The sequence below is a fragment of the Phodopus roborovskii genome, unplaced genomic scaffold (assembly GCF_943737965.1).
Source record: "Phodopus roborovskii unplaced genomic scaffold, PHOROB, whole genome shotgun sequence".
Taxonomy (NCBI): domain Eukaryota; kingdom Metazoa; phylum Chordata; class Mammalia; order Rodentia; family Cricetidae; genus Phodopus; species Phodopus roborovskii.
Window position 1 is genome coordinate 15,030,360 of NW_026126434.1, and position 25,562 is coordinate 15,055,921.

General features: G+C 43.3%; 1 protein-coding gene across 1 annotated transcript; it reads right to left on the bottom strand.

Annotated features, from left to right (window-relative positions):
- Positions 1-4,107: 4,107 nt before the first annotated feature.
- On the bottom strand, positions 4,108-24,943 carry Znf365 (zinc finger protein 365). Its single transcript, XM_051186855.1, has 5 exons — positions 24,602-24,943; positions 21,434-22,192; positions 10,160-10,340; positions 5,189-5,226; positions 4,108-4,562 (listed from the first exon to the last, which is right to left on the bottom strand). The coding sequence occupies exons 2-5, from the start codon at positions 22,177-22,179 to the stop codon at positions 4,301-4,303; spliced, it is 1,227 nt and encodes a 408-aa protein (XP_051042812.1). The 5' UTR covers positions 22,180-22,192; positions 24,602-24,943; the 3' UTR covers positions 4,108-4,300.
- Positions 24,944-25,562: the final 619 nt, after the last annotated feature.

The window sequence follows — 25,562 nt, forward strand, 5'->3', positions numbered from 1 at the left end:
ATTTTGTTAACACAAAATACAGATTATAAATGTCAATGCCACAAAAAGAAATCCAATAAAACCAATTTCTGCTCACCTGTACCTATCTGTTTCATTTTCTTAACTATTCAATTATGAAATTTTATGTTTTGACAGAGTAAGTTTTGTCAGTGTTTTCTCTTGTGTCACATGATATAATGCCCTAGCTAACAAATGCTAATTCAAGGTTACCAAGACCTCAGCCCCTTTACTTTAAAACTTTAAAATTTAGAGGCCTGAGTGTAGGTTTGTTTTGAGTTGTGCATGGTCTGAAGTCCACTGTGTTCTCTGTGGAAATTTAGTGCTAGAATCACTTGTGTTTCTGTTTCAATTTTTTATTAGTATATATTAATTATATAAAGTTCCTTCCTCCCTTTTCTCCATTATTTCTTTCCTTCCTTTCATACAGACTCTCACTTGTCCCCGGGTCGACCTTTAACTTTCTATGACACTGAGGATGACCTTGAATTCTTGATTCTCTTGCCTCTATGTTCTGAGTGCTGTGATTACAGACTTTATGTCCCGCTAAAGTAATGAGGTATACTGTATCATTTCTTTATGCACATATGATGTACTGGGTTCATTTCATCTCCTGACAATTTATCACTCTCTTTCCCCCTTGCCCTTCCTTGTTACATCCTTTGCCATCTGCCTTTTAGTCCCATATCTTTCCACTTTTTCATAGCTTTTGCAAATGAGACAAAACATGTTATACCTGACAGAATGAAACGGACAGAACTGTTGACCACCATGTTGAGCTAATGAGTCTTCTAAAGGAATCCAACTTTTAACATTGCCCATCAGTCACTATTTGAAAGGCCTCTGAGCCTCCTGTTCAGGATTGTACATGCCATCCCTGAAATTCAAGACACCAATTTACATTTTTGAATGCCAGGGGATTATGAGGACTATCATGCTAATTCTCAAGAAGAAAAACTATAACATGGTACACCAACTAACCTAGCACTACTGGCAATTGGAGTTCACTGAGTTCCCACAGTTTTATGTGCCTTAGAAGACCAGTGGTTGATGCTTCCTCTCTTTGCAACCTGTTCTAAGTACTCTCTGGGAATTACAGCAACAAAGATATATAGCGGACCCAGGCTGGGGTACACTGTCACGTCTGTTTATCGTTTCTTGCTAAGAGTTGACAAGTTTAAAACTGAGGTGTTAGGAGAAGTATTCATAGTCATGGAGGAAGAGGGGGAAGATGCTGAGCAGGCTTTTAATGAGGCCACCTTAATATGAACAGATATAAAAAGAACAGTGAGATATAGTACTAGAGTGCATGCAAATGAACAAGCTAGTTTTCCTGAAGGCTGAGAGGTGTATAAGGTCACAGTGATTATGTCCCTAATGAACAGTTTGTTTGTGAAGCACTGTTTTGTTCATTGTTAGTGGAGCCATCAACCTGACTTTCCCAAAACACTTGACCTAGAAGAAATAGACCAATACGTTAGTCAGAAATATAACTTTATTATCATAATATTTCATAATCTAAAAACTTCCTCTTTTTTTCACCCTGGGAACAGAAATAGTTTAACTTCTATACAATTAACTGGCCCTGCAGAATACTGGAAAACAGCTTCCAAGCAAGCCACACTTAGAGATAAGAATGTGTTCTTAGTTTCTGGGGGAGGGTTGAGAGGAAAGAACAGTTCAACAGATCTTTTCCCCTTGCAAAATAAATAATAAAATTCAATTTTTATTTTAGTTACACCTTAACTATGGTTTCTCAAAAACTTTGGTGATTTATTCAAAAAGTTACTGCCTCAAATCTAAGATTAATTGCCTCGGGGAACAAAAAAAAATCTGAAGATAATACATAAATAGAACTTGGCCATGGTGTGAATGCATGATCCCCCCTCTGAGCCAGTTCCCATACTTCAACAGCAGATTTACATCTCTAGGAAGTCTATTGAACTTAGCACATTTCTTTGGATGAGGATCAGAATCCAGCTGCAACTTAAAAGAATTTTTTAATTTAGTAATTAAATCTCAAAACTATTTGTCTTGTGTAATGTCTATAGAGTAGATACAACATTACTGTGTTTTCCAAAGATGAATGTGAATCACTGTTAAAGAGGGCTGTCACTCCTTCTAGGCATATTCAGTAAACACCAACAATGAATTACTTTAAATAAAATGGGAAACAAATCTGGCTATACTATCTTCAAAACCAAGTTGGTGTTGTTGAGCACACACTACAGGGGACAGGAAGCATGCAATACAATCAACCAGTCACATCTAAAGTGCAATAATGACATAAACATCAATAATAAATAACTATGGAGATTACGTATCCAAATAAATGATAACATTACAGTTCCCACAACATCAGCCTCAACAGTGAGATCCTTAGCTATGTTCTTTCCCTATTTAGTATCTGCCTATATACACCACACAGAAGATCTGCCCCCAGAAGCCAGAAGTCAGTGAGGACTCAAGAATCAGCCTTTCCATGAGGAGAGACTTGACATATCTGAAGATAATGAGTTCTCCTTTTCAATTTATTGGCATCCTAAGTAATTGCTTTATTACCTATTTTTAATGTAATGCTACTCAGATGCTTGTTGCAATAACAATAATTCTACTAGTGTTAATCAGGTTACAGTTTTAATTTTTAAAGTAAAAGAATTTGATTTACAGAAGCAAAGTTATATAGTTTTAAAGCCACCCACCACAAGCACACACTTTTTTCATGAGTATTTAAAAATAAATTATTAATATGCTTGACATATATATATGTAATATGTGTATTATATATGTATATATTTATGGACAACATTATCCCTGTTTTAGGAAGGATGTCAGCATGTGTATACTCTAGAGGCCTGATGGTATTGTGCACTTTAAGGATAAACGTGAAAATTCCTTCTAGAAGAACATTTAAAAATGGGAGATTCTTGAGAGTTCTTCTACGGGAACAATGCCATTTGAGGAGGATGGTGTCAGAGGTCAGATCTCACATGCATCCTTCTTTTCCTGAAATTACAATACAATGTTCTGCACAATGCATACCCTTGGTGTATGACTGACAGGTCGGAAAGTGTACACTAGTCATAGAAGCAACAGAAGGTGAAGTGAGCTTCCAGATGGAAAAGGAAGACAGCAAAGAGAAGGGCTTGCTTGCTTACAGTTAACAGATAGCAAGCCTGTAGTACTTCTAGGGGAGCAGGTGGTAGCAGGAGGCTGGGCAACCTTGCAGCATGTCCAGGATGTTCCTGGTACACTGAATGTGCCCTCCTCTGGCACTTCAAGCACTTGGACACTGCATCAGTGATGCTGCTGACCCCAAGGGTTTTAGCAGCTATCAAGACAGAGGCTGGTAGACAGCTCTCAGAGTGCAGTGTGCTTAGCCAAAGAAGGCAGGTGGAGTATGCCCAAATCTGAATGAATGTGCTCTGAAGGATCCCAGATCTGAATCAAACAAACCTAAAAGCTGTCTGGAAAAGTGAGATCCAAAGTCTAACTGAACACATTAGTAAGCCCCCAGGAGATTAAAGTCTTGATTAACCAGAACACTCAAGGGTAGCCATAACTTTTACTATAGAGACTTTCAAAAGCATCAGAGGGAATTTAAACACAAACAAGAACAAAAATCTTTTATTTCACTGCTCTCACCAGAACTTTACACTCCCGGCTGGGTGTGGTGGCACACACCTGTGATCCCAGCACTCGGGAGGCAGAGGCAGGAGTAAAGTTCAAAGCTAGCCAGGGCTTCATGGCAGAGCCAGGCTCTGTCTCAAAACACCAACAATAATAATATATGGTTTTTTTAAAAAGTAGAAGAACCACACAGTCACATTCCCTGCCCCATAATTCAGAGAGCAGTGACACCAGAGCCTGGCATCTTGTGTGGCCCATGTACTCATGACCACTGCATAGAATCCCAGATGCCAAGACTGTTGGAGACTGGGCCAATTATTTTAGAAGTTACAGGTTCATGTTTACCAGAACTATAAGAGAAAAGTGCTTCAAAGTTTACTTTATTATTTCTTTTTTCTTTTCTTTTTCTTTCTATCTTCTTCTTTCTTTCTTTTTTTTTTTTTTTTTTTTTTTTTTTTTTTTTTTTGTAATGTGCTTGCACCTCAAGTAGGTTGAAATGCAATCTTGGTTCATGGGGAGACCCCTTTTATTAAATTCTGGTTAATCATAGTGTCCCTGTGTGTTCCTTGTTCTGCTGTGTCTTCCTATGGCAACCTGTCCAAAAGGACAACCCTGTTGGCTCCTGGAACACTATTCCCCGAGCTCTGTGGTGATGCCTCCCAGCTACCCATGCTCAGATGATATTCACAATTGCTGTGGGCTTCTTCTTGGCCAGTTTGGGCCTGAAGTTGCCTTTCCGGCTCAGGCCCAGATGCTCCCCTTTCTTAGCTGGTCTGAAGAATTCTCTTGGAGACTCAGCCTGTTCATGAAGGGCCTTGGCAGGCTGCATTCCGGCTCTTTCCTCCTTGACTTTCTTCAGGTAGCTCCTCCCCTTTAGGTGGAAATGGGCCCTCAGCTCTGAGTGGTTACATACAGAATGTGCATGCCCTCGGCTTCTAGAAGGATGGAGGAAAGGAACACACAGAGAGAGGCTTCTTTATATCTCAAAAGCAACATAACTAGCTACTCCTGTCCATCATGGTTACAGGGCTCCTGCTGAGATAAGCCACAGATACAGATGTTTCTATTCCCCACAGTTCCTGAGTAATGCTAAATCCCACGGAGACATTGCTAATTCTATTACTAATGAAGAGGCAGACACAGAAAATGTAAATGACCACCAGAATGCTGTGCAGACACACAGGATGGAACTCGCATCTCTTAACTACTGGGAGACTCAGCAAAATGTGTTATGTACATATTGTAAAGTATGTGATTTGTAGAAATAGTGCATATAGAGTAGTAATAAACATATATGATATATATGTATCCATATAAACATTATACATTAGTAAGAAAAAGGCTACAGTAGATAACAACCCTGGGGACATCACTCCAATGTTGCTATAGTATAACTCACTGGCCAGCTGCTGGCTATTCAAAGGAGATATTCCCATGCAGGTAAACATTCACATAAGTCTTACAAATCCACTCATCAATGTCTTATTAAATACAACAGGAAAGCAAACAGTGTAAACATTAACCAATGGCCCAAGTATTAAAAAAAAAAAGACATACGTACAGACATCTGGGTTTCCTATTCGATGAGATGTCTGTGAGCTGATGGGAAAAAATATGAGAAAACATTAGTTCACTTGAAGGCTGGTTGTGGTCCATGTATGTATATGTGGGGAGGGAGGTGAACAGAGTATTCAATAAGTGAGTGCACTTAACCAAGCATGTGTACCAGCAGCTAAAGAAAGACACTGGATGCCTTCCTATGTTAATCTCTACCCTGTTCTCTCAACAGGGTCTCTCACTGTACCTGGAGATTATTGTTTTCATCTAGGCTGGTGGCCAGTAAGTACCAGGGATCTACCTGTCTCCTGAACCACCATCCTTGCAGTATAGGGTTTTGGGCACACAGAGCCATGCTCCACATTTTATGTTGGTCCTGGGGATCTGAACTTAGGTGCACATGCTTGCACAGCAAGCACTTTACCCACTGACTCGTCTCCTCCTCTCCTGGATGCAATTTTAAAACTCTGTCTTCTCTAAGACACTAAATTCTCATTAAGGAGCTCTGTAGGTAGTTGGTAGCATTACCTAGGGAGCCATAGCTTGCATCCAAGAACAACAGCATCCCAAATTGGCTTACTCAGGGAACCTCTGTGGACCCCTGTTCTCAGTTCCCCAAGAAGTTTGTATTAGAACTCTCAAAAAAAAAAAAAAAATCGAAAAGCTTCCCAATAAGTCTGTGTTGGAAAAAAACATGTTTTTAAAACCCAACACAATGTGTCATTATTTCTCGGGATCTGGCTGTATTTCCAGCTGATTTAGTACAGCTGTAGCTAGTCACAAAGTACCAACTGGAAGGAAATGAGCATCAAATGTTATTTCCTAAATATATCATTTCTAAAATGAGAACATATGAAGACCAACCCCACATATGTCCCCAAGGCCATCTACCATTGAGATGATGTCCGTTCCTAATAGCTCATGTAATAAAATATCTGCCTGTACTTTGTGGCTGGGCTCAGATTGCCTTCATTGGCAGCATAAATTGATGATTATCATATTGTGATCCAGATGTCATGATATTCTACTTATGGGGAAGCCCAGGGTACTGCCAGCTCTAGGTTCCCAACCTTCCTCAAGCAGCTCTCCCTAGGATGAAGTCATGTCACATTTCCAGGCAGATTCAAAAAGAGAATGATGAAAAAAAATATTGGAGAAAGGCCTCCTTGGAATTTGGACCAGGGGAATTATGACATGCTGAGTATCGGTGGAGGATTCTTGTCTCTTCAGGCCACCTGCCCCCCCCCACCTTCCCAGTGTGATCCTCCAACAGTTTATTCCTGGATCATGATCCCCTGTTCCCCTCATTCTCTCAGTGTGACCCTCCAGCAGCACTCACTGGCCTCTTCCAGGGTGCATCCCAAGCAATTACCTCTCTACTCCTCTGCTGCTCTCTCCCAGCCACCACCTCTCACCTCCAATCATAATAGCCTCCTAGCATCTCTCCTTCTGACGCCCTTCCATCCTGGAAGACTTCCCAAGGCTTCCCTGTGCACTCTTCTCTCATGACTTGCAACTTTGCCTCCTACCGCTCAACCATGCCAAGCTTGTTCCTTCCTAGGATACAGCAGTATCCTTGTCTAGAACATCCCATTTCTAACTTTCCACAGAGCTGTATCCTCATGTTATCCAGGCCAAGTGCATTGTAGAGCTCTTTCTCTCCATTGCCCCAAAGCATCTCTCCACCCCGAACACCTCAAACGTTGTCACCTCATCATCTTCCTCTGACTTTGCAGTATTGACTTGCTTGCTGTCTCCTCCACACAAGAGAAACAAGAGAAAAAGGACATTGCTCATGGAACTGGCACCTCATGAGCACTGCACCCTCAATAAATATGTGTTAAATGAATTGCTGCTAGTCCTCACTTAGCAGCCTGGAGGAAATGAACACAGTACTTAAAACAAGATTATCCAAGCTGTTTCATAATCCTCTATCTGAGTGGTTCTGAGAATGTTTTTTTGGCAGATGGAATATTAGGTCACTTAGGGTCTGATCTGACAGCATTTTTTTTTTTTTTTTTTAGAGCACAAAGATAAACATCTGAGTAAGCATACTATATTTTTAGAAATCGGCCAGGTGAAAAAGAACATAAATGCTCAAGGGAATTCAGGGAAAGATGCAGGATGCCAAACATTGTTTCAGAAAAAGCACAAAGGGGAAGGGGAAGGGGAAGGAAACTCTCCACAGCACAGAAGGACACTATGCTAATAGTCGCCTTCTCCCTGGAGTGTGTCTAGGGGAAAGGGGAGAGGAGCGGGTAGTGAGGAGTAGTGAGAGAGAAGTGGGTCCACAGTGTGCAGCCTGAAATGAGGAGTGAGGGCAGAGCTAGGGGCGGCAGGCAATTTTCCTAATCCCTCTGGAGGAGGGACATGGAAGTATGAGCAGGAAGAGATGAGATGTGGGAGCATCAGGCTAAACATCTGCTTGTTCCGGATGGCACTGAGTAAGGTTAACTGTTCTGGCTGACTCCAGAAGCCTGGGTCAGAGGGCTGCTCTGCAATACACTAAGCTGTGCCAAATATCGGATTCAAAGTTCTCCTTCCCAAATGTGTCCAAGTTGGTCCATCCCCATGGCTGTTTTACCTTGCGGCACTTTAATGACTAGCCGCCAGCTGCTAAGGCTGTGGGGAGGGGGGAATTGTGTTTCCCCACACAATGGCTTTGTTGCTGCCAGTAAAGGTAGTTCTTACTAAAACTCTAACAAAGACTAGGGTGAAAACCTGTGAGCTCAGAGAATTAGAATAGCAACTGGCTAACTTTCTCTCTTTACTGGTGTCCCAGGAAGGGAAGTCATTCCCCAACTTAAAAATCAAACAAGCTAAGTTCCTCCCTGCTACTTCCTGTCAACCAGTTGCTAACTCCGCCTCTCTGAACCCAGGTTAATTTGATTTAATTAATGCAAAAGCAACACATCTTTGAATGTTTAACAAAAGCAGCAGAAACAAATGTAACAGACCTTCACATAGTCAAAGTAATATTCCACAGCATAAACAAACGTAACACATGCTTGGCCCAGTCACAATAATATCCCACAACACTCCATAGTCAGAGAGAGTGTGAGACAGAAAACCTAGCTCTTTCTTACTATATCACAGTCATAGCTCCTCATTTTATAGGCTGGTACATATGACTACAATGAGAGAGAGAGAGAAAGAGAGAGAGGGAGCCCAATGTAGGGTCTGCGAATTGCCCACCTTGACCCACAGAAGGTTGAGGAAGATATAAAGCAAAGAGGATAAACTACCAATACCCAATCCCTTCTGAAATCACTCCTTACTCTGGGTCTTTCTGATCCAGAGCTCCAGACTACAACAATTAGGCCGTTCCTCTCACTGCAGCCTGATCATGCTAGGCACACAGCTCTCATATCTAAATTGCTCATTATAGCCTCAGCTGCACTTAATAGCATTTGGATTAGCCAATGCTTCCTTAGGTTGAGCCAGCTGGCTTAAGGCAGATCATGTGGTTGAACCATAAAAGAGACAAACATAAATATTTAATTTCCTACCATGTGTGAATGAATTTGTTTGTGTACATTGTGTGAGTCTGTATATGTTTATGTGTATACTATGTGAATTTGCACATGTCCATGTGTGTATATATCTGTGTATGTATACATCCATTTTGTGTACACAGTTTTGCAAATGTATATCTTATTAGAAGAGAAGGGATATATTCAACTTCTGATTACAAGATTAAATACATGAGAAATGATTATTGCTATGACTCTCAAAAGACTCAATTTTCAAGCTGGGAAAACAAGTTGAGCAAAGGGCATGAGCACAAAATTCAAAAAGAGGGAGCACTTAATGGCTTCCATGCTTCACTGTTTTCTCTTTTAAGATACCATTGGCAGAGTGCAGGGCTTCACACATGGCTGTGCTTGAGGTAGCTTATCCGCCTACATACCAAAAATGTTAATGCTGTATACAGCTTCAAGACCCCAACCATCCCGGGGGAACTGATAACTTAGGCCAAAAGGACTTTGAGAGCACTGGCCCCACTCGGTCCATTTTCCTGAAGAGTTACAGTTCCAAGGAAGCAAACTGTCTTGGATCAGCAAGAAGCAAGTTAAGAGTGTTCCAGAAGCCAAGCTTTTTCACCTGACATCTGTGCTCCATGACCTCAGGTCACAGCCCTCCCCTGTGAGAGGGAAGGTGACCAAGAGGACTCAGAGTGTTCCTCCAGCTGCTGCTAGTCAAGAGAGGACATACTATAATTAGGAAAGACATTCTTGCGATTTTCCTGAAACTGATTTTTTATTTTATTTATCTCTCCATTCTTCTAAGGTTAACTGTACAGCAGGCAGATCCGACCATATACTCACCCTGCCTGGAAAGTGATCAGACATCCTATTACCCTTCAGAAGCAGAAGTCTTAATCAATAAAGCCACTTAACAACACCTGGATTCCTAAACACCCAGGACAACTTCATTTCGGCCGGTGGCAGGCTTCTTAAACCTGTGAAGCTCCTGTGTGAAGTAGTATACCAAAACCTATTACCTGCCATGGATTCTTCAAAAAGAAGTTTTACTTATGAGTGTTACTGAGAGCATTTTTTTCCCTTGTAAAGAAAGCTGAGTGTATATGACCGGATCTTGCTTTCTTGAAACGATAATCCTCAGAATATTATCTTGAAGAGCTTCAAGCCTGGATACCTTCTGGTCTACTTAAAAGCTAAGACTGGAGCTCAGATATTTCCAACTTTGTTATTTTACAAATATAAAAAAATATCTCTACGAATTCAGCTTGGAATGGAGGGTCAAAGAAGAGCAGGGAAGTATGCCCTCAACTTAGCTTCCTCCCGGGAGCCCTGGTACTTTAACCAGACAGAGGCTCAGCCTGGCCCTAGACTTCAAATGATACCTAGGAAACGCTTGTGAATCCCACAGCTCCCTTCTGACCTAGCTCTGTCTGAATCCATCCCCACTAGCTCAGGGGACAATGGCTGGAGACTGGCTAGTTTGGACTCACCACATGCTCGCTAGTGTCATGGCTGACGCCAGAGGCCTGCTGGCTTTGATAGTACTCCAACTGCTTTTCAGCCAATTCTACCCGTTGCAGGAGGTTCTCAATGAAGTCCTGGAGCCTTGCCTTTCCTTGAACCTCCTTCTCAGCAGCTGCTTCCAGGAAATGGTTGAATGTGACAACTTCTCTGTAAGGAAAAACACAGAGTGACATTGGAAGTCATTCAATCATTGCCTACTGACAGACACCTATAGTGCATCAGTTGTGATGGCCATGGCAATGACAAAAGGGATAAGATGATAAGACTTCATGCTGACAGAGGGAGACAGTCACCACAGAATGTCAAAATAAATGCATATGTCAGGAGGTATGTTAGCATTGAAACTAGGTACAAGGTGACAAAGTGACTGTGTGTGGGGGGGGCAATATTTCAGAAAGCAAAACCAAGACCAGCCTTTTAGCAACCTTTTAGATGGAGACACCCTGAAGGAAGTCCTGAGGAGGAAGCCACAGAGACACCTGGGAATCGGAATCTAGATAGATGCAGATGGATCTAAGCCTGTGGCTAGCATGTGCATACAGAGAAAGGAGCTCAGAGCCTCACAGGTGATCATGAAGACCCCAGGGTTAGGAAAACTGATAGGAAAGACTACTGGGCACCAAGACCTTTATTTCCCTAAGGAATGGCATGGGATTTCTGGATAGGGAAGAATAAAGGTTAGTGCCAAAGCTATAGCTCAGTAGGTAGAGTGCTGTCCTAGCATATATAAAGCCCTGGACTTGATCCCTGGAACAACACAAAACTGGGCATGGTGATGCATGCCTGGAAGCTGGAGGAAGGAGGATTAGAATTTCAATATCTGCATCCTAAACTTCACATGCAAATGGACAGAACTAAGAAAAAAATCCAGAGTGAGGTAACCCAAAATCAGAAAGACAAATATAGTATGTACTCACTGATAAGTGGATACCAGACATAAAGCAAAAGATACCCAGCCTACAATCCACAACCCCAGAGAAGCTAGAACCCTCTTTCAAAAACAGATAGAAGCAGATGCAGAAATCCACAACTAACCATTGGGCCAAGTTCAAAGTGAGGGAGGAGCAATAATATGAACAAAGGAGTCAAGACCATGATGGGAAAACTCACAGAATCAGCTGACCTGAGCTGAGAGATCACTGACTCAGGTCTGACAAATGGGGAACCTGCAGAAGACCAAACTAGACTCCCTTAATGTAGATGACAATGGTATGACTGGGACAATATATGAGGCCACTGGTGGTGGGTTCAAGATTTAACACTAATGAACAAACTGACTTAGTGGAGCCCATTCTATATGGAGAAATACTTTGCTCAGCCTAGACACAGGGATGTGGGGGTGGAGAGGTGCCTTGGTCCTTAGTCAATGAGATGATGGGACAGACTTAGTAGACTTCCTAAGGGAGGCCTTAACCTCTCCAAGGAGCAGATGGGAGGTGGGGAAGGGGAAGCAGGAGGAGAGGAGGGAGGGAGAACTGGGTTTGGAATGTAAAAATAAATTAATAACAATTTAAAAAAAAAAAAGTAGTTCAAGATCATCATCAGCTACCTAGTGAGTTAGGGGCCAGCCAGGATTACATGAGACTCTACCTCAAAAACAAAACAACAAAAGGCACGAGGTGTGTGTGGGGGGGACTAACCACATTGTATTTATAAGTTCTTTGTTAATTATACTCGAAATCATAAAAACACTTGTTCAAGGTTCCCAATGGAACAATGGATCTCAATGTAAGAGAGCAAAATGTTCATGACTTGGCTTCCAATTCCACAGAGTAGTTACTCTTTTAGAAAGGACTACTTATTGAGTTTTGGCAGAGTATCATCTGCGGTTGTCTACAAAGCTTAAAATACCCCTCAGCCGGCTCACAGGGACTCTGTGACCCCATACTTCTTTCATTTATTTTCACTCAATCAATAAATTTGTACCAAGCTGAATGTAGAACTGCTAAGGTCTAGCTGTGCTCGAAGAAGAGAGATATTAACAGTTCTTGCACGGTGGGCAAGAAGGCTCAGTGGATAAGAGATCTTACAGCAGAAGCCTTTAACCTGAGTTTGGTTTCCAGAACCCACAAAGGAGAAGCCCTGCTCCCAAAAGCTGTTCTATGATGTCCACGCCACCATCCACACTCGCCCACACATACAAGGATATCAAATAAAACTTTAAAAATAAACTGTTCGTGGAACATGTAAAGCAGTGTCCCTCTTCTTACTAAATTGTTTTGAGGGAAATGGCTATTTTTTCATAAAATCTGTGGTTGGTGCTAACAGTTAATACATTTTGTGTGGTGGCTAAGGCAGATATTACAAACGGTAAATCCTGAAATATCCAACGACAAAGGTTTATGGCTAAGAAGAACATGACGCAATCCCACAGAGCAGTGAAGCTCCCTTCGTGGTTTTAATTTAGGCTCTTGTCCTGCTGAGTCAGAAGCTCTCTGGCAGGCCAGATGCAAAGATAAGGGCCAACATTAATGGCATTGAGTCAGGGTGTGTGTCCTAAGTCACTTCCTGTCCCATGGCTGACTTATCACTTACGTTTGTAAAAGAAGGGTAAACTATTATTAAATCCAAGATTTTATGGAAACTATGCCTATTAAAAGTAACATTTGACTCTAAAAGGTGAAAATGCCAGTTTCAGCATAAGAAATTGACATTGAAGCTCATTTCTAGGCAACGATTTGCAGCCCTGGGACTCTGATTCAGCCCCAGGACTCAAAGGCATTATGAAATCAGCACAGCTGGAAAAGGCACAGAGGGGAAAGCCCTTTCTATGCAGCCAGAACTTTAATGCGAAAAAACAAAATTGCTTACTCATGCATTCACTCATTTATTGGATGGCGGTAAACTCTACAACCTGAGAAACATGACTTTTATTACTGAGTTTATTTATTTAGTGTGTGTGTGCACACACACTTGCATGCATGCACATGCTATGGTACACATGTGTAGGTCAGAAGACAACTCTCAGAAGTGAGTTCTGTCTTCTTACCTCATGGATTCTGGGGTTCAAACTCAGGTTTTCAGGCTTGGTAACAAATACCTTTAACTCGCCAAGCCACCTCACCAACCCATTATATTTACATTTTTAGAGATTGAAGCCCCCAGATTACTCCTTCAGAGATGAATTAAAGGCAACTAACCTTGGAAAACTCAAAATGCACTGTCATGAGATCAACACACCTGGAAGCAAATTTAGAAAGGGACAGAAATGGTTCATTGGCCTGCCATCCTAGCCTACTTAGTGAGCCCAAGACCAATGAGAGACTGCATCCAAAAAATAAGGTGCATGGCACCTGAGGAACTACACCCAAGGTTCACTGCAGGCTTTCACATGCAGAGGGACAGACACAACACACACACACAGAGGCAGGAACCGACAGATGTGAACATTAATATATTACAATATTCACAATTTGCCTTCATTGAACTACACATTATTAAAGAGGGGCAATGTATGGTTCCTATCACCTATTAAAGCTTGCTATGAAAAACCACTTACCTTTCTGACTTCCTTCATTCCTGCAGCCAGCCAGAGAGACAGAGTCTTACCTTGTGACATGATGTTCTCTCAGCCAGAATCTCTCCTAGTCCCCTGTCTTAATGAATGCCCTGAGGGAACCATTCCCAGACACATCCCCATGTGTAGTGATGGAGAACTGTGGACTCCCACGGAACCTTTACACGGTCAGGGTACACACCACAAGAGATTGTTGTAGGAGTAACCCATTTCATCATAAAATCATTGAGTTAAGGGAAGCATATTAGTTACTCACTTTGCTGCGACCAAATAAATAAGTTACAAAAGCACCTTAATGAAGAAAACGTTTGTTTTGGCTCACAGACCCAGAGGATGCAGTACTTTGGTGGGAATCTCACCATGTTAGAAGCTTGGCACAGCTGGTCCATGGCATCCTTAGTTAGGAAACACAGAAGGGCACATGCTGGTCCGAAACTCGATTTCTCCTTTTTATTCAGCCCAGGACCCCAGCCTAGAGAAGGCTGCCCACATTTGAATCATTCCACTCAGCTACCCTAATTGAGATAATCCCTCACAGATGTGTCCAGAGATTTGTTTCCATGGTGATGCTAAATCCCATCAAGTCCACCATCAAGATTAACCATCAGGGACACTGTGTAGTCCACAGGAGTCCAGGAGGTAACAGAGACCTAACAAATTCTTAATGAAGAACAAATGTACAACCACAGCTTTAGCTGAGCATCAAAACCAACAGAAAAACACTTTATCTCCGTTGTTTCTTTCTGGATGAGTCTTGGGGCATAAGCCAATGAATAAATCACAGACACCCCCTGCAGGACTTGGGTGGGTGGGATCAACACAGGATTCCTGCCTTTTAAAAATTCCTTTCATACCAGTTAGCTTCCCTTTCCCAAAGGAAGACTCGATCAAGTTATTTAAATTTCATTTTACATTACTGATTTATGAACCTCTTCAGGAGTATATGAAATGATAAAAATACCTCCAGCTAAAAATAGTCTAACTATTGATCACATAGCACCTCAGATTAGATCTCCAAGCTGCGATCTTGGAGGGCAGAGTATAGTCCCCTGGTCACTAGGGAGCCACCCAATCTTGAAACCGGCTTTTCTTTCTCTTTCTGTGGCCCTCTGCCCCACCTTTCTCTTTTTGGCTTCTCAGATAAGTAAGTATGGTCTTTATTAAGTTTGGGGTTTTTTTTGGGGGGGAGCAGCAGATTGGGGGAGATATCTCAGTGGGTAAAGTGCCTGTTACAAGCATGAGGACCTGAGTTCAGATCCCCATAAACCCACATAAAACTGACTTGGTAGCACATCTGCATCTCCAATGCTGAGCAAAAGAATAGAGACAGATGAATCCCTAGAGCTCATTGGCCAGCTGGCCTAGCAGGGATTTACAGATCCTGGGCTCAGTGATAAACCATCTTAAAGAAAAGGTAGAGAAAGCTAAAGGAAGACATCCAATATCAGCCTCTGGCCTCACCTGCACCCAAAATAACTGTAAACACCCAATGAAATATGTCTCCCTCCTTCCTTCTCTCTCTCTTTTTCCCCTCCCTCTCTCTCTATCCCTTCCTCTCTCTCTCTCCCTCTCTCTCTCACACACACATACAGGATTTTTAAGTTTTTCTATTAGGAAAAGCAAATTACTTTATTGGTTATAGGCAGATTAATTAATACTACTTTCAAAATTATTCAGGTAGGGTGAGAAAAGAGGAAAAAAAAAACAGAAGGAAGGCAGAAAATTTTTCCTGTATTTCTAAATTATTCCACATGTTACATCTAAGAAAACCTGTTTAACATCTTGTTTATTCTGTCTTAGTCTGTCTTTCTGAAAACAACAGAGATCACCTATAGAAATGAACTAAGGGTTGGAGAGATGACTCAGAATTAAAGAGCAGTGGCTGCTCTTACAGAGGACCTGGGTTTGGTTCCCAACACCCACATGTGTCAGCTGACTCTCTCTTTATTCACATCAGAAAAATAAATGATGTCACCGTAGCAGCCGTCTCAAAATAGCTGAGAAGTGAGCTATTCCAAAATGGGCCACGATTCGATTATATAAGTCTTGATGCTTTGGATAAATCTCACATCGTCAGAAGTCTAACAAGGACACAGTGAACCTCAGCAGGGAGTCGGGGGCAAATGGGTTTCACACTCAGCTTTGCTACACGATCTGTTCCTAGAAAAGTCACTTCCTGGCTGCCCCCCCCCTTTAATTAAAAACAAACAACAACAAAAAGACAAAAACAAAATGTGACCTCCCTGAAGGAGGCACAGGAACCTTCCAGTTCTAAAATCACCAACCACAGAGTGTACTTCAGGACTCTGTCTTTCAATGTCACTGGCCCCTGCCTACCCAGGAAAAGCACCCCTCCCCTTCCTTCTCTTCTCCTGGCCTCTGTGAGTGGATGAGTCTAATCTTCAATGTTTTATTAACTTAAAACTGTGCCCTCCACTCAGGCACTCAGGCAGCTAAAACTGCCCTTGGCCAAGCATGGTGGCACACCTTTTAATCTCAGAATGATGAGGTTGAAGCTACCCAACAAAACCCTGAGTTAAAAAATACAACAAACAGGGTGGTGGTGATGTTCACCTTTAATCCCAGCACTCGGGAGGCAGAGGCAAGTGGATCTCTGAATCTGAGACCAGTCCAGTCTACAGAGAGTGTTCCAGGACAGACAAGGCTACACAGAGAAACCCTGTCTCAAAAAACAAACAAAAAGGAATTGGGATAGGGAGGGGATGCCTTAGTCAGTGAAGTGCTTGTCTTGAAAACAGGAAAATTTGAATTTGCTCCCAAAACTCACTTTCTAAAAAAATGGGTATGGTGAACTGCTTATAATGAAGGAGAAAGGAGAATCCCTGAGACTTACTGTCCAGTCAGCCTAGCTTATTTGGCAGGTTCCAGACCAGAGGGATATCTTCAAAACAGTGCCTGAAGAGCAAGAGTACAGTGTACAGACACACACACACACACACACACACACACACACACACACACACACACACTGCCCCAGTGTTTGCACAGGATGCTTCTGGATATGTTTTCTGCTTTCTGCATATTCACCTTATGAAAAAAATATGAATCTTATGGTCTTCAGACATCCCCAGCACCATAATGGGCCCATCAAAGATAGCTCATAGTATGTTCCAAACTTACTGGCTGCAAGTGTGCAACAAATTTGGTGTTACTGTATTACCAAGAAACCCTCGGAGGGATTATCTAACTCCATTGCTCTGGTTAGTGATCCCTTACTGCAAAGGTGGCCTGGGTTGATTTACCTGATAGAGACAGTGCCACCCAGCAGCTAAGACTGCTTGTCAATAAGTAACACATCTCCCATTGTAAGGGTTTTTTAAGTCACACTGACTTTGTGAAGAAGATGAACAAATTCTTCTTTCAGATTTGCACTGCAGAGCTTAGATGCCCTGTTGAGGGGTTGAAAGGTAATGGCACAAAGCATGAACTGCTCCAATCACCTCCTCTGCTAAGGACTGCCTAACTGCTGTAAATCGAGTTAATGCAGCCTGGAGGTAACTCCAGGGCTTTGTTTGGTTGCATTTTGAGTTTGCTAAGCTATTGAGATAGTGTTTCATTATGGAGCCCAGGTTGGCCAGGAACTCATTCTGTAGCTCAGTTTCGTTCCTGATGCCATGATAAAATATTTTGATCAAGAAGCAACTTAGGACTGAAACAGAGTACAAGCTGATCCTACATTCCAAACAGCTGGACAAAACAGCCCTACAGACTACAGCTAGGATATCTGAATCTTCTTCAAATCCCCCAAGACAGCGCCCCTTACCAGCAGGAAGTAGTTTGGAAAGAATGACGCCCAAATTCCCAAATATTGTGTATAAATGTTTGTTTTCATTTAATTGGACTTTGTTATATAAAATTAAATAATAAAAAAAAAAGAAAATCACAAAAAAAAAAAAAAAAAAAAAAAAAGAAGAAGCAACTTAGGGGAGGAGGAATTGGTTTATTCTGTTCACCATTCCAGGTCACAGTCCATCACTAAGGGAAATCAAGGCAGAGTGCAAGGCAGAATCCTGAAGGCAGACCTGCTAACTATTCCACACATTACCCTCAAGGAACTCAATTCACTGCCAAAGAAGCCTGGCAGGAGCCATGGAGGGTGCTACTGGAATCCATGCAGGTGTATACTCAGTTATCCTTACATAGTTCCGGTTCACTTAGCTAGGGACTGGTGTCACCCTCAGTGGACCAGGATCTCATCCATCAATTAACAACCACCACAATCACCCTAACATGCCCACAAGCCAAAATGATTTAGGCAATCACTCCTTTCCAAGATAATTCTAGGGTGTGTCAAGTTAACAGTTAAAGCTAACCCAGGGCACCCAGACTGGCCTTGAATTTTAGAGGCAACCTTTGGCCTCAGACTTCTGAGTACTATGATTGCAGGGATATATTACCATGTCCCACTGACCCTGGAGCTATTAATTTCAGTTTCAATGAACGGTATTTTTAAAGCTAATTACATTCGCTTTTTTATGTGTTTGTTTATTGTGACCACATCTGCTCTCTGGATTTTAAAGTTGACGCAGGTTTAAGTGAATCTGAAACTGGACAGTAGAAACTTATATTTTCTTAAAAATGAACTTTTAGCCTTGACCCTAGAGCCCTTGACCCTGGGAGCTCACAATGGGACATTTATTAGGAATTATCTGGAGGTTTCTTTGGCTGAGAGGGATCTTTCATATCAGGAATGCCATGTATCTGGGAGGTATAGTTCTTTGAGGGAATGGCAAACACAATCAAACCAACTTAGTTGGGGTACAGCTGATGGCAGCTGTCTCTGGATTCCCATTCAGATGGCAGAGTGGGGGGCAGGGCAGGGGCCAGGCTCTGCAGATACTGAGGGACAGAGGGGACTGTCTTTGTCTTTGCACTCAAACCAAGAGACTCAGTGTCCTTCCTAGGAACAAGACCCTTTCAGTTCCAACTCATGTACAGAGGATATGTCTATTTAAGACATAAATACAGAAACTGTTAAGATGGCCTCCCATAGAGGCTGAGAAAACTGATGACTTACTTTATATTTCAAAGTTTAAGGCAATTTCTCTACATTTTTAATCCAAGTGTTTTTTCCTCTCAAACTAAATATTCCTTTCCCCTGCCATCCCAAATATGACATATTAAAAATCAATGATGCCAAGGCTGTAGCCTTGTGTATGTTTGGCAAACATGAGTCTCTGACATCAATTCCAGACAATAAATAAAAATTCAAACAGAGATGTCATAAGACATTAGCTGGAATGGGATATTTAATTCTAGGAAAATGGTGCATTCAATGGTTAAAACAACAATATAGCCATACCAAGGAACGGAACTTTGTTTACTGTTCAAAAGACACCAAAGATGCCTGCCACGTGAAAGTATAGGCAGCTGTAAGGTCCACAGGTGCAGAGGTATGTGTCAGGGTTCCATCTAGGGGGAACATTACAAGTGTGTGCTTGTGTTGTAATGGTTGTGTTCACACAAGATAGGCTTGGGGGGAGGTTTATAAAACTTCACAGTGCTTTCTTCTGAGGCTGGGTTGGGGTGGGCTTGGAAAGGAGAGAGAACACACACCCTCCATCTGCAGGGGTGTTTTGTTTCACAAGTCTCTGTTCAGGTGGCTGTTCTGGATGAACAGAAACTACCATTCTCTATCCACAGATGGACCACATAACTAACCAATTAACATTGAGAAAGGGTCTCAAAAAGTCTTGGCTGGCCTTCAGTTCCCAAGGAAGATGAGCATGATTTTGAACTCCTGACCTTCCTGCCTTTCCTTCCCGAGCACTGCATTATAGATTACAGGTGTGTACAGCCATGTAGTTTCATAAGTGCTGGCAGTAGAACCTAAGGCTTTGGGTGTGCTAGGCAAACACTCTACCAAATGAGTACATTCCCAGCCATTCCTCTACTCTTTTGAAGAATAAATCACTTGTTGAGTCCACCAGCTCAAATGAAATTGAATCCTTGACAATAACAGACATTTGACCACATGACCCCCCTTCTGTTAGCCATCATCATCATTCCACAGTCTATGCAGCCACTGCCCCTAAACCCACACCCATTATTATTTGCACCATGAGCAAATTACAAATTATAATAAGAAGAGATGCATTAATTTGTGGCTCTTTCAGTTTCCTGCAACTAAATCAAAGAAAAGCATCAGACTCTGAGCCTAGGCTTTATTCTTACAACACCCCCATCTGCCGTCCTGCGGCATTGCAGGGTAGGTCATTTGGGTCACCACTGTAGATCCAAACACCCAATTCCTCCCAGGAAGCCCTGGAGGCAAAAACACCACAACAAAAATGATGTGTCTGTTAGAGATCACTTTCCTAAGAACAAAGAAACGCCTATGGATGCTCAAGCTGGATTGTCAACTGAGTGTGATTTAGAATCACCATAAAACACACTTCATGGTGCATCTACAAAGTTATCCCCAGAAAGTTAACTGAGCTGCTCTCTTAGTTTCCTTTCCGTTGCTGTGATTTAAAAAAGAGAAAAATGTGGTTTAAGGGAGAAAGGATTTATGCAGGTCATAATCCCAGGTAACAGTTTATCACATCAAGAAAGTCACTGTGGCAAGAACTTGAAACAGCTAGTCACACCCACAGTCAAGAGCAGAGAGAAAATGAAGGCATGAGTGCCTTCTTGCACTTAGTGCACACAGCCTGTGTGTGATACCCTGCCTAGGGAATGAAGCCACCCACTGTGGGTGAGGTTCTCCCATATCAACTAATATAATTAAGACAATCCTCCCACAGACATGCCAACCAGACAACCTCACTGAGACTTGATTTCCACATACTTTAAATTGTGGTCATTTGACAATTAAAATTAACCACAGTCAGAAAGACCCAAACTAATTAACTATGAGTGACATAATCTCGTGGGCTGGGTGCAGGACTGAATAAAAGGAGAAAACAAACTGAACATCTGTGCTCACCTCTCTCTGCTTCCTGTCTCGATATGCAATGTAACCAGCCATCTCAGATCTTTCCACCATCATGGATTGTATCCTCGGACAGTAAGCCACACTAAACCCTCCCTTTCATCAGGCACTTTGTCAGAACAGTGTGTAAAGTAACTAATACAATACTTGATTCAAAATCATCCTAACTACATGATTTTTAAAATGTCTAGTGTGACTAAATGGTGCCTGGGCATCCCTTCAATGGGAACATAAATATTTAGCAATAGCAAATGAAGCTCTCTTTAGTAGGTAGGTTTTTTTTTTTTTTGTTTGTTTGTTTGTTTTTATTTTTTTGTTTTTTGTTTTATTTCTGGACATTTTAGTTACTATAATTTAAAAAAGAAAAGAATCATGGGTAAACAAGCCAAAAGCACTTGTACTTGGAATATATTTTATAATTGAACGAGGCCTCATAGTTCTTAACTATATAATGTACACACACCGGTGGACACTTGCCCACTGTGGGTAGGCTTATGGGTGGCCCAGCTGTGTTATCATTCTGTCTAATGCCACCCGTGGAACAAACAGTTTCCAAGGTAACCAGGAGTTAGACATTAAGTGGCTGATGCCAGGTTGGCCACCATATCTAAGGAAGGTGAATGATACCAAAGTTTCCTGCCTCCTGACACTAGTGAACCTGTGAGGAATTCAACCAAGACATGTGCAGATGACGCACAACAATGAACATCTGTTTGTAACTTGGGGTCCCCCGAGCAGGGGTTAGCATCCAGGTTCAGCAGCACTTACTCCTCTTTCCTCAGGAGCTCCTCCTCAGATTCCGTGAGGCGCTGTTTCAGCACCGCTATCATTTCCACGGCCACGTCCACCTGTCTGTTCAGGGCGCGTTCTCTCCTCTGAACTTCCTGTTTCTTCTGAGTCAGCTGCACGAAGGCTGCCCGGACCTCTAACAGTTCCGCGGTTTTCTGGGCCAACTCTTTGGTGAGTTTATCGATTCTCTTCTCTATGGTCCTGTCCACCGCCTCTACCATGCGATTGAACTTTTCTCGGACGTGGGCCTCGAAAGCAGCTTTGGTGTCTGGAGTGGGAAGTCCAGGGCTTGATCGGGGGGCTTCCAGGGAGTCAGCCCGAATGTCCACCGCCGTGTAGGTCTGCACATAGGACACGGGTCTCTCTGCCACCATCTCAAAGGGCTTCGTGTCCTTGGAGTGCCCGTGGGAGATGCTGTACAAGTTAACATAGCTTGGCTTCTGCTTGGTCACCTTTGCGTGGCCCCTGAGCAGTTTCCCCTGCTTCGGGAGTTCTGAGGACCTGACTAGCTCTGCGTCTTTTAGAGATGGCAGGAGGCTGCATTTTGTCAGGAGGGTCCGCTCCTCGTAGCTATGACTGAATTCCAGATGGGCCCTCAAGGACGACAAGCTTCTAAATCTAGTATGGTCTCCACACCTCGGACAGCGGAATGGCAGGCACACAGCGACATTCTCCAATGAGTCCTGCCAACGGTACCGGCTTTCCTCAAAAGTCGTCTGTTGCATCACTCTGAAAGTCCTGGGAGAGGGAGAAGACACCAGTTTATATGTCTGTCAAAAGCTACTGATATGGCACCGACTGACAATGATGGCTGCCCTTCTCCAGGGAGGCCGTAGCTTTTTGTTTTTAATTAGTTTGTTAGTATCAACCAAGTAACCAGTTTCGATGTGGCTTTTTCGTGATTACTTTGTTCTTATTGGTCCTCTCCTTTAGTGCCCTCCTACATCTGCCTGCCGGTCCAGATGATAGCCCTTTCCTCCTGTCCCAATATCCCACCTCCATGTTCCAGTTACATGTATTGGATTACCTCCCCTTTCTTTCCTTGAGATGTCCTTTTATCCTCATTTCATCACACACACACACACACACACACACACACACACACACACACACACACACGTACATTAAATTCTAAGACCCGTTTAAGTCTTCTGAGTCTCACTTATTTCATTTAACACAATGCCCAGTCCCACTCATTTCCCCCCAAGTGCCATACTTTTAATTTTCATAACAGCTGAATAAAATTCCATTTTGTATTTGTACCATGTTTTCTTCATCTATGCTTATGTTGATGGCCACCTAAGCAGGTTTCAATGCTTAGCTGTTGTGAACCATGCAGAAATTAATATGGGTGAGCAAGTGTCTCTGTGGTAGGAAACAGAGTCCTTTGGGGATATGCCCAGCAGTGCTATAGCTGGGCCATATGATATTTCTATTTTCAGTTTCCTGAGAAATCTCCATGCCAATTTCCATAGTGACTACACCAGTTCAGGATTCTTGGGTGTTAAGCAACTATTGCATTTAGTATTTAGAGTTGATTTTTTATGTTGGAATTAAAACCTAAACCCCTATGCCAAATGCGGCCACATAGACTCTCTTCTGTATGGCCTGCTGCTTCTGCCATACTATCCACTGCTGGTGGGTCACAGATGTCAGGGCCTGCAGAGGCAAAAATATTTCTAATCCAGCTCCAACCTAGCAGAGTAAAGGCAGCTAACAGTCTTCTACAGATGAAATAAACCAGAGCAAGGAGGTGAAATAATAACCCCCAGGGAGGGAAGGGTGCGGTGCAGAAACAGAACTCAAGATTTTTTGCCCTTCTTAATTGGGCACACCACATGGAAATGTGAACATGTCTTAACAGAGCAAGCCTGGCAGTCTTCTCAAGTTTGGGAAAGATGGATCAAGCTAAGCTCAATGGGTTTAATTACACAAGCTGGAAAAAATGTCACCTCCCATTTGCTTAGTAATTTTTTATTTTAAATAGCATCCCTCATTCTCTCTCTCTCTCTCTCTCTCTCTCTGTGTGTGTGTGTGTGTGTGTGTGTGTGTGTAGGTCAGAGGACAACTTGTGTAAATGAGTTATCTTCTTCCACCATGTGTGTCCTGGAGATTGAACTCTGGTCACAAGGCTTGGTGACACATGCCTTTACTGCTGAGCCATCTTGTCTGACCATAGCTTTAATATTTTTAATTACTGGTGTGACAACATAAAACAAAGTGTTAACATAATAATCATGGTCCAACACGATTGAAATGTGGAAACTCAAAATGTCAGATATCATCTGATACAGACAGGGCCGTGGCCCAAAATCGAATATTCTGGGTGGATCTATCTACCTTGCCTATGATGCTGTTTTTAACATAACAACTTCTAGAATGTTGGAACAAGGTCGGTCAGCATCAGCCAGCATAACTCCTCCTAAAACAGGAAGTTCTTTGTAAATTCGTCACCTTTGCCCTAGCAACAGATGACTATTACAACTCAGTTTTGCAAGGGGCCTTTTACTCATCTCCTCCAAGAAGGGTAATGAGCACTGGATCCCACAGGGACGGGACCCCGATAACATATTAGGGTGAAGAGTCTGTGTAACATCCTCGAACTGCCTCCAGAAGCTGAGATGGAAATGGTGCTTCGTTGGCCAGGCAGCCACATTTTCCAGGTTACTAAGTCTCTGGACCCCAGCAAAGGGGAACCTTCCTATGCTGGGCTTGGATGTTTAACAGGATGCAAACCCTGGCCCAGCCCAGGGCTGGAGGCTGGCAAGGGGTGCTGGGATAGGAGAGGATTCCAGAGCGGCAATGGGAAGGGAGGCATGTTTTCACGGGGGAGATGGGATAACCCCGCACTCCTCAGCACCAGGCTTCCAGCCGCGCAGTGGAAACCCGGGGTATAGGTTAGCAAAAAGGGCTGCGATTTTATGTGCAGAGCTGGGAAAGCTGGGCAGCAACTGCCTGGGGTCCCCGCTTTCCTAGTCCCATCTCCTGCTGGTGATTGCGTGGATTCGTTCTCACGCGAGTTCGTGCAGGTGGCTGCGGGGAAGCCGGCCATTCCGACTCCCCGTGACGCTGCGCGGCCGGGACCAGCTCCCCGCGTATCCGTGGGGCAGGGGGCGCGGGCGCACGGCTCCAGCCGAGCCCACTTACCGGACTTGTTGCTGCCACTGCAGCCGCCGGTGCTGATGCTGCGGGAGCCGAGAGCGGTTTTCAGCAGAGCCGTAAATCAGGCTGAGCGGGGTCGGCTCCCACGCGGGACGAGCGGCGACCGGGGCGGAGCGTGGCGCGGGCGGGACACGGGGGCGGCGCCCGGGGACGCGAGGCTGGAGCTCCGGCCCCGGGCGGCCACCCCTGGGTCCACCCCATCTGGGCTCCTCTATCGGAGATCCAGGGCCTTTCCCTCAATCAGGCTCAGGATTCCGCTGACATCACAGGGAGGGATCCAGGATGGTCTCCAGGGCTGGAGGCGGGATGCATGCCAGACTTGCCCAGCTGAGATGCTGCAGGCCCAGGAAAGTGCTTCCCAGTTGCAGGGGCCAGCGAAAGTGGGTGTGAAGATGGAGCCCTGCTGGCAAGCCCTAGCAAAGAGCTGCCAGCAGGAAGGCCCTGGTATTTATGTTAGAACTTCATGGAGGCAACCTGGCAAGGAGAGACCACATGACTGCCCTACTCCAGCCCTAGATGAGAGTATCCTAGGGCTAAGTTAAACAGAACTGAAGCTAGTGAAAGTGCAGACATTAATAAGCACTTAAATTCAACACCCTGGGGTCTCCGTTCTGAGTGGATGACCCAACACTAGTCTCTCAGTTGAAGGGAGATTTAGCCTCCCTGAGAAGTGTCATTTCTTAATTGAAGTCTCAGCTTGGTGTGTGTGTGTGTGTGTGTGTGTGTGTGTGTGTGTGTGTGTGTGTGTGTGTGTAGGGGCTTTGAGGAGCTGGAGAGGCAGCTCAGCAGTTCAGAGCACATACTGGTCTTGCAGAGAGCCTACATTGGTGCAATCAGCTACTGCTGTCAATATTGTTTCATTGATATTTACAATCAGCTATTATTGTCAATGTTATTTCATTGATATTTATTAATAATTTGACAAGAGGAGCCCGCATGCCTGTAA